We start from the raw sequence: 9,837 nt of genomic DNA, 5'->3' as shown, positions 1-9,837 counted from the left end.
AATACAAGGGTCTGGGAGCAGCGACCTTGGATACAAGGTTTCAAGGGGAAAAGCCCCTAGCGGTACCTAAACAGATTTCTATATTAGGAAGGACTCGAACCATGTATTTCCTGCTGAAATAAGGTGTGACATCATGATGATGTCATAAGGTAGTTATGTCTTATGACTAACCCTTTTTGACGTCAAAATGTATGTAACATCCATTAACCAACTTATAACTGATTTCTTACATCTATATAAAGATGATAAGTGTTCTAAAACCGGTTTGATCACTTAGGGGGTGTTTGGGATTGCTTTTAAACATCAAAAGTTCTTTTTGTAGAAGGACTTTTTGCAAAAGATATTATTTAAAATGTGTTTGGATTAACAAAATGACTTTGGATTATCCCAAATCAAATTTCGTGATACCCCATAGTCAAAATCACAGATTATGGAAAGTGACTGCAATCATAATCCTAAAAATTATCCAAGTGAATATTGATATTCTATAAACCCAAAATATAACAAATATTAGACAGAAATCTCCAAAAGAAACATAATATAATTTTTTATTGTTTTTTTGCTAACTTTTTTTTTTGTTGAGTCCCAACTCACAACTCCTATTTCATTATTTTTCATTTTTTGGGTCAAAATAATAAATTATAGTCGTCTCAAACTCTCAACATTGAAAAGATGGCATGACTATTGTCGTATCAGAAATGGTTATTGTCATGACTCATGCCTATGGAAATTAACATGGTGCGATAATGTGATATTACAAAAACACATGTAAATGGAAAAGAATTGAAGCAATAGAGTTCTTCCTTTCTACGCACCACACAACAATGACATCTCTCTCCCTCCTCCTCCCTCTCCACCCCCCACTTCACAACCACCGCCGGCAACTTCTTTTCCTCCGTGGACAACGCCGACCTACCTCTTCGTTGCCGCCACCCCGTCAGCAACAACTTCGTTTAACTCCCACTCGCAATAAATCCAGCCTTATCACCGCCGCAGGTTACATAACAGGTCCGGCCTCGGATGCAATCGTCGCCGCCGAGGATCCGAAGGTAGAGGAATCCGATTCCAGTCCCGAACCGGTACAACGGTTTAATGCCATAAGTTTGGGCTTGTTGTTGAGGCTTCTGTCCCGCCATAAGCTTAGAGTTGCAGCTTCGATCGTTAGCCTCGTATGCTGTACCACTTGCACTCTTTCAATGCCGATTTTATCCGGCAAGTAACTACTGCAACTTAATTTCTTAATATTAGTCCATCAATCATAAATCAAATCCACTGGCACTGTATTATTCGCTCTGTGTCAGAAATACAATTCAATTTTTAGAATCAACGAAGCTTTAACTTACAGCTCGATTGAAGCTAGTTTTGTCTAATTAACGAAATAAGTGATTTGTGTGATTAGAAATAGTAACATTGGGTACTGTGAATGATCATTAATTGGCCTCTACTTGTAGGGAGGTTTTTTGAGGTACTAATAGGGGCAAGATCGGAGCCTTTATGGCAGCTTCTTAGCAAGGTTGGAGTTCTATATACATTGGAACCAATTTTCACAGTTATATTTGTTGTGAATATGAACACGATTTGGGAGAAGGTTATGTCTAGCTTAAGAGCTCAAATATTTGGCAGCGTTTTGATTCACAAGGTAATATCATTTGCTTATATCTTTACTGTGATTGTTATACTTGCCAAGGTTTAATACTTTCATCTCATTTCTGTAGGTGGAATTCTTTGACAGATACAAGGTATGAATGAAACTCCTGTTTTACACAATGACTACTATCAATCTATCATTATGAAATACAGATTGATGAATTTGTTTGTCACTATATCTGTCCTTTGTTCTTGATAGGTTGGCGAACTCACTGCTTTATTGACATCTGATTTGGGTTCCTTCAAGAACATTGTGAGTGAGAACATATCAAGAGATCGAGGTTTCAGGGCACTAACTGAGGCAAGCTACTCTACACTAAACAAAAGTGAGCTTATGCTTATTTCTATCCTTCTTTCTCAATGAGAAAAGTGAGACTTTTTATAGAAAAAAGGAAAACAAAACAAGCTTTTATTTATGAGCAACAATTAATAAATCCATTACACCTGGTGGAAATCACACACGTTTTAGTGCGAAAAAGGTAAAAGATTTCACATTGATTATGATTATGCACATCAATTGAGAATGTTGTGTCATGTATGCTATACTTTAGAAAAGAATCTTGATAATATGTTCTCATTACTTTGTATAACTATCATCATCTTCTCAGGTTGTTGGGACAATGTGCTTACTGTTTGTTCTTGCCCCTCAACTTGCACCAATTCTGGGTGTACTTATGCTTGCTGTATCTACTTTAGTTGGTAAGTTATTATTAGGCTCTTCTTTACCTAAACTTTCAATAAGAAATTTTATGTTTTTTTTTTGTTCATGATGGAATTGTGATGAAGATATCATTTTAGGTTGTAAGAACCCTAATCCACCCTTAATTTCTAGAACCTGTAATGTTTTTAACTTTTCTTCATATTTTTACTTGTTGACTAATATATATACATGTGTATGTATATGTATCCAGCTGTATACAAACGATCAACTGTGAAAGTATTTAAAGCCTATGGGTTGACTCAAGCTTCAATAGCTGATTGTATCACTGAAACTTTTTCTGCCATCCGTACGGTGAGTTCTCAACTCATATTCCTTTTTACAATTTTACCCCTCTATGACATAAAGTTTGCTAATTGTCATATATCATTAAGACCCAAAAAGGTAAACTTCAATCTCAAATTAACATTATTTGTTCGTGCATGTAGGTAAGGTCATTCGGAGGAGAAAAACGTCAAATGTCAATGTTTGGCAACCAGGTTAGAATTAGATACATGGGCCCCATTTAATGACTTGATCTTGTTCTCTTGTTGGTGCAAAAGACGTAAATACCCTTCTCTTGATCTTTATTATATTACAGGTTCTTTCTTATCAAAGAAGTGGCATCAAGCTTGGAGTGTTTAAATCTATCAATGAATCAATAACTAGAGTTGCAGTGTATGTATCTTTAATGGCTTTGTATATTCTTGGAGGAAACAAAGTGAAAGCGGTATGTTACTACATTATTTATCAAATAAACAACTTCATTTATTATTATTTTTTTAAAAATTTAAATACCAAATTCTTTCTTTTTCAAGGGTGAGATGTCAGTGGGAACTGTGGCCTCTTTCATTGGATACACTTTCACATTAACATTTGCTGTGAGCATAACAAGACTCATACTTTCTTTCTTTCCTATTTAATTATGGGTGTGGGTCCCACTGGTAGTTAAAAGTAGGTTGCTATTATTAGGTTCAAGGATTGGTGAACACAATTGGGGATTTAAGGGGAGCTTTTGCAGCTACAGAAAGAATCAATTCTATCTTATCTACCTCAGAAATCGATCAAGCCTTAGCTTATGGTTTACAGAAAGACATTAAACAAGAAAAAGAGGGAATAAATAATATGTTTTTCATAAATGATAATAAAAGGGGATCTCAAAACACAAGGTACATGTCATCATTAACATCAGGAAACAGTGTTCGTGTTCTTGCACAATCTGGTGATATATGTCTTGAAGGTATGAAAAAAAATAATTTAACTTACTTTTTTTTCTATAATTGATTTTTTTTTTTTTTTTTTTAAATGTTTAGATGTGCATTTTTCGTATCCATTGAGGCCTGATGTGGAAGTACTTAATGGGCTTGATTTGAATTTAAAATGTGGAAGTGTTACTGCTTTAGTGGGGTCCAGTGGAGCTGGAAAGAGTACTATTGTACAGCTTTTGGCAAGGTTTTATGAGGTAAGTTTATTATATTTAGAATAAAATACAGAAAAGCACAAAGTGTTTTTTATTATTTTATTGGTTTAACCAGTTAAAAAGTACAGAAAAGCACAACATATTGGATTAATAATTATACTTTTTTGTCTGTTAAAAAAAGGGTTAATCTCAAAAAAGGTTTTATATTTTGTGTTTTTCCGGATTAAACCTCAGATTTATTTTTTACCTGGAAAATACCTTGTATTTTTTCATTTCTTCTGAAAAAGCCCTCAACTTTGTATTTTTTTTTTCCGAAAAAAAACGTCAACCTTCTAAATGTTTCCAAATAAACCCTCAACTTTTTTAGTTTTTCTTGGAAAAACCCTCACATTTTCAATTAATGACTAAAAGGGCCAGATTGGAAAAAATTAAAAAAATACAAGGTATTTTTCAGGCAAAAAATAAATTTGTTTTTTTATAAACATTGATTCAGTTTCTTATTTTGAAAAACCGATTATGTTTGTTTTTTGTTTTACTTATGTTGTGTTTTCTTTTATAAACAAAAAAAGTAATTTATCAAAAAATAATACAAGATGACCTAAATGTTCATTTAAAAAAAATCAGTGGAAAACATGTTAAATATTATAAATATTAACATAGTTAATTAATTAAACGTATACATAAAATGATTTTTTGTGTATTTCAGTTTGGTTTTTATAATTAGAAAGAACAAACTGAACTTAAAATGTTGGTTTTTTTTTAGAAAAATAAAAAACAAATTGGTGAAACCACAAGTTTTTTTTTTATCTTTAAATTTGCCTCTATGATTTTAATAGTTATTATTTTTTTTTTTAATAAATTAATCACCAAATCTATTTTTTTAGCCAACTCAAGGCAGGATATCAGTTGGAGGAGAAGATTTAAGAACATTTGATAAAAGTGAATGGGCCCGCGTAGTCTCCATAGTCAATCAAGTATATGCTCTTCAATTTCTAATAATTCACATTCATTTATTTTTAATTTTTTATTTTAATAAAAAACAGAATTTATAATAGGAACCTGTTCTTTTCTCGGTTTCTGTTGGAGAAAACATCGCGTATGGCCTTCCGGATGAAAACGTGTCAAGAGATGATGTCATCGCAGCCGCCAAAGCCGCCAATGCTCATGATTTCATAATCTCACTCCCAGAGGTTTCTATTTCTCCTCACTAATAATGACTATTTTACCCTTACATTCCAAAAAGACAAATTTAACTATATTCATCAGTTTTAACTAAATGACCATTTTTACCCTGACATTCCAAAATATAAATTTAACTATATTCGTCAATTTTAACTAAATGACTATTTTACCCTTACGTTGCAAAAAATAAATTTAACTAAATGACCATTTTACCCTTACGTTTCAAAAAATAAATTTAACCATATTCATCAATTTTAACTAAATGACCATTTTATCCTTACATTCCAAAAGACCATTTTAACTATATTCATCAGTTTTAACTAAATGACTATTTTACCCTTACGTTGCAAAAAATAAATTTAACTAAATGACCATTTTTACCCTTACGTTCCAAAAAACTAAATGACCATTTTACCGTTACATTCCAAAAGACCATTTTAACTATATTCATCAATTTTAACTAAATGACTATTTTACCCTTACGTTGCAAAAAATAAATTTAACTAAATGACCATTTTACCCAATAAATTTAACTAAATGACCATTTTACACTTACGTTCCAAAAAATAAATTTAACTAAATGACCATTTTACCCTTACATTTCAAAACCCAGTGAGTCATTCTGTGTGGATCAAGTAAACAAGAAACAACCCCTTAGTCCTCTTTATCTTTTATTTATTTATTTTTTAAAATAATTTTATTTAATCAAAGGGATATGATACTCTGGTTGGTGAAAGAGGAGGATTGCTAAGCGGGGGTCAAAGACAGGTAAGAAAATACATTTAAATGAAAAATGACAAATTTACCCTTTTTGCTGAACCTTTACAATTACTTGCAGAGAGTTGCTATTGCAAGGGCACTGCTGAAAAACGCTCCTATATTGATACTCGATGAGGTAATATTTCATCTTTGTTTAAAAAATTTACATTGCTATATTATGTTTATTTATTTATTTCATTTTAGGCAACAAGTGCTTTGGATACAGTGAGTGAGCGATTAGTCCAAGATGCCCTTAACCAATTAATGAAAGGAAGAACTACATTAGTGATTGCTCATAGATTAAGCACAGTTCAAAATGCGGACCAAATTGCCCTTTGTTCTCAAGGGAAAATTGCAGAGTTAGGGACTCATTCCGAGTTATTGGCTAAAAAGGGCGATTATGCTTCTCTTGTTTGCTCACAAAGGCTTGCATTTGAATGAAAAAAAAAATACATGTAAGTGATTTTTTTTTTTTGAAAAATTTGGGATTTATATTGGACATCAATTCATATGAAAAAGTTATAGTGGTGTTTTATCGCCAAACATTTTACCATTTTTTTACACGAAAAATATATCACTAGTATATTATAATAACTTTATGAATTACATTTTGCAATTACTAATTATTATATTTAAAATATAACTAGTCAATTAAATAATACCACTTTAATATATTTTTCCAAATGTTTGTGGTTAATTACACCAAAACTCAATGCGACATGGTATTAAAGGTTAAAGCAGCCACATTACAAAAAATTGTTACTATCAGAACAAATCAACTATTCTTAGAAAAACAAAAAAACTAAAAACTAAGAACAGAAACAAAAAACTAAAAAAAATGCAATAAAACACTTACTTTAACACTTGTTTTCTAACAAAAGAAAGTGTCTTTAACAAACGAAACGAAAAAAACTACAAAAAATGTTATATTAGTTAAATTAGAAAACGTGTTACAATTTGGTGAGTTTAATGAAAAAAATGGCAACCGGTTGAACAGACAAATAGAGGGTCATAATGGACGGAATGATTTTTATTTTCCAAATAAGATAGATCTAATAAAATAAATAAATTATAAGTGATTAAACCTATGACTTTTATGTACTTTTCATAATATTACATCAAATTTGATGACATTATGTTTTTACATTAAAATGGTACAAAAAATAATGATTAGAAGTGGAACCACATACAAAGAATTTGTTGTAATCACCACAAATTCTTGTCAACTTCTCCATGGTCTTGTGCCTTTTTGGAAGATCGTTTAGCTCCAAAGTTTCATTTCTTTCAAAGGCATCAATTTCATCATCCATTTCCTTTAGTCGTCTTTTTTTTTTGACAACATTCACAAAATTTGTAGAATCACAAGTTGAAAATAAGGCAAAGTGGGTGATACGATCTTTATCCATTTAGATGCATAAATGTATAAAAGAAAACTTTATATAATCAACCAAGATTGTGCTTTACTCATCATGTTGTAAACCTATTAAAAAAAATCTATAATAATTTCCTATATTCCTTATGGTGTTGTTGAGTTCTTAATCCTCAGAGAAGATGATGGTTGCATTTAAGATAGCAAGACATTCGGTAGGAAGATCAAGAAAAGAATTCATTAAAAAATCATCAATCTGTTCAACAGTTGCAACTCCAACTAGCTTGCATTTTCCTTGTTCATTAAGTCGATCTCCATTTCCACTCCTTAAACTTCCTTTTGATTCTTCAGAGGTTAACAATGTCTCCACCAACAATGGTGGAGCTTTATAAATACTTCCAATTGAAAACCAGAATTTTGCCTTGAACTTAAGATCAACCTATATAAATAAACATCATTTTAGTTTTCGTAATAACATAAATAATTAAAAATGGCGCTTTATAATGTTTTATTTTTTTTTCCGAAAAAGGGATCAAAACTTAATGATGTAATTGGCTTAATTTTTTTTGAAATAGTGGTTGGTTTTCAACTTTTCATGCAAAAAAATGATATTCACAAAATAACCCGTTGATGATATAAATGATCATCATGGTCAATTGCGATTCCATTAAATTTCGAAATTGCTCTCCACCACAAAAAAAAATAAAAAAATAAATAAACTTCAATTTTTTTTTTCTAAAGAAAAATATATTTCGAAATTGCCAAATTGTTCTTACAATTTTGCAACAGTATTCTTATTTGTTTTTTTATTTTTTTATTTTTAAGGCTTTTTAGTGATCTAGCCAGAAATTTGGTCAAAGATGATCATTTTATAAAAATCTTTATTATGAAAGTTAATATTAAATTACATGTTTTTGTTCTTGATTATAGTTGATCTTTTCAAATTTAGTCCTAAAAAGTTTTTATTTGCAATTTTGGGTCCTCATTTGTAAAGTTTTTGCTTTCTCTTCCAAATAACATGACTAATCTGTGGGACAAAATTGTAAAATTCATCTATATTATGGACAAAAATAGTCATTTTACTTTGAACATTGGCAACAAAGTTACAAAAACCTCAAATAAAAACCAAAATTGTATGGAAAAACTTAATGGAACCAAAATTCCAAGACATGTATACATTTAGGGACCAAAAATGTTATTTACTAAAATCAAAAATCACTTTCAAGGTAAAATAGCCCATAAATTAATGTTTTTTCTTTTTCTTTTTTTATTTAAAAAAAAAAGCCAAAACAAAACAACAAAAAATCTAGTAAAACTTAAATCACCTTGCCAGATTCTATGTTGATGATCCCTCTAAAGATCTCTGGAACGATTTCAATTTTCAAGAAAGGTGGCAAAGGCAAGCCAAGAAACTTGGTAGTTAAACTTGTTAATGGCGGAATGTAAAGACTTTTTACATCAAAGTCAACCGATGTTTCGCCATTAAAGTCAACTCCCACCATCTTTTTTCCCACCCCACTACCCTTTCCTCCTTGAGCATTATATTCAAAATCCGGGTATCTTGATATACCAAGTTTGCATGCTTCTAAAGTCTTGAATTTGACATTGTATACATCTGGTTTTGGGGTTTGTTCTGGGATTAGAGTTGAGATGGAGATAGATGACATAGTTATAGGTAGAAGCTTTGTTGGGATTTGAGAAAATGATGGGATTTTGAATAGGATTTGAGGGTGTGAAGAGTGAATTTGGAAAGCCATTTTTAGAGGGTGGTTATGGAACTTGAAATTGTGTAGAAAGCCAAGAGAAAACTAGTTTAAGTGTTTAACTCATTTTAGGAAGTTCATGTGGGAAATTTTGTGGTTGTGAAGTGCTCTTATCTTTTTATGTCTATTGCCAAAAGAACCTTATCACAAGCATCTTCAATATACTTTTGGAAAATTGCACTTACCTCCCCTAGATAGATTCAAGTATAATGTCCATATAGCTATAGTTTACATGTTTTTTCCAAAAATGGTGAAATGTTCCCTTGAACTTTACAAAAATGATATAATGTTCCCTCACCTTGACAGAAACTTTAATACAACCCTCAAGTTTCCATAAACTACACAACAACCACCCTAACTCTTGGTTTAAAAACCAAGATTCCTAATTAAGAAAGGATATTCATTTATTTTTTATATGTAATTATATAAATGCTTTGGTTTTATTTTTAGTTGTTTTTATAAAGACTTGTGTAACGCCTAAATTTCAATATAATTAACAACTTAAAATTTTGTTTACCTACATAAATTCTTCATGTGATTATGTGAAATTACAGATAGGGTTCTCATCTTTAAATTGTAATCTTTAAAGTCCTTAAGAAACAAGTAGCTTTTTTTTTTTTTTTTTTTTGCAAATACAAAAGGTTTTACACTGGGGATTCTCATATTTGACAATGAATTGTAATTTATGTTTATATCTTGAAATTATTCTTTAGCTACATTTGATGCTTCATGTATATTGGTGGAATATAGCTACATTTGTTGCTTTATGTATATTGGTGGAATAATCAGTTGAGTTTGGAGTCTATGGTTGTTCGAGGGAGGTGACTGTTGTTATGTTTTAACGAAGAATACGTTAAGTTGTGAAGTTTCTTGAATTTGTTCTTCTCGCATAATAGTAAACCATGTTACAAAGTTAATAAGAATCTATCTAACTAGGCCATGGACGTATTACGATTATACTAATTTTATGACATAAATTTTCCAATCCAATATTAAAGCA

At 30.8% G+C, this 9,837-nt stretch overlaps 2 protein-coding genes across 2 annotated transcripts; one reads left to right on the top strand and one right to left on the bottom strand.

Moving 5' to 3' along the window:
- The first annotated feature begins 758 nt into the window (after positions 1 to 758).
- Positions 759 to 6,250, top strand: ABCB28 (non-intrinsic ABC protein 8). The gene is made up of 16 exons (XM_079074456.1): positions 759 to 1,212; positions 1,452 to 1,639; positions 1,716 to 1,739; positions 1,847 to 1,948; positions 2,256 to 2,346; positions 2,559 to 2,659; positions 2,794 to 2,844; positions 2,946 to 3,074; positions 3,163 to 3,225; positions 3,317 to 3,584; positions 3,658 to 3,806; positions 4,649 to 4,738; positions 4,820 to 4,954; positions 5,658 to 5,714; positions 5,785 to 5,841; positions 5,910 to 6,250. The coding sequence occupies exons 1-16, from the start codon at positions 825 to 827 to the stop codon at positions 6,144 to 6,146; spliced, it is 2,130 nt and encodes a 709-aa protein (XP_078930582.1). The 5' UTR covers positions 759 to 824; the 3' UTR covers positions 6,147 to 6,250.
- An 874-nt stretch (positions 6,251 to 7,124) lies between these two features.
- Positions 7,125 to 8,957, bottom strand: LOC145141122 (ATP-dependent Clp protease ATP-binding subunit). Its single transcript, XM_079074457.1, has 2 exons — positions 8,400 to 8,957; positions 7,125 to 7,513 (listed from the first exon to the last, which is right to left on the bottom strand). Exons 1-2 carry the CDS (start codon positions 8,829 to 8,831, stop codon positions 7,241 to 7,243), a joined length of 705 nt encoding a protein of 234 aa, XP_078930583.1. The 5' UTR covers positions 8,832 to 8,957; the 3' UTR covers positions 7,125 to 7,240.
- Between the last annotated feature and the right edge of the window lie 880 nt (positions 8,958 to 9,837).

This window comes from Lactuca virosa, chromosome 9 (genome assembly GCF_052849685.1).
Source record: "Lactuca virosa cultivar CGN04683 chromosome 9, Lactuca_virosa_CGN04683_v6, whole genome shotgun sequence".
Classification (NCBI taxonomy): Eukaryota; Viridiplantae; Streptophyta; class Magnoliopsida; order Asterales; family Asteraceae; genus Lactuca; species Lactuca virosa.
The sequence above is the reverse complement of the archived record's forward strand: the minus strand, read 5'-3'. Positions and strand labels throughout refer to the sequence as shown.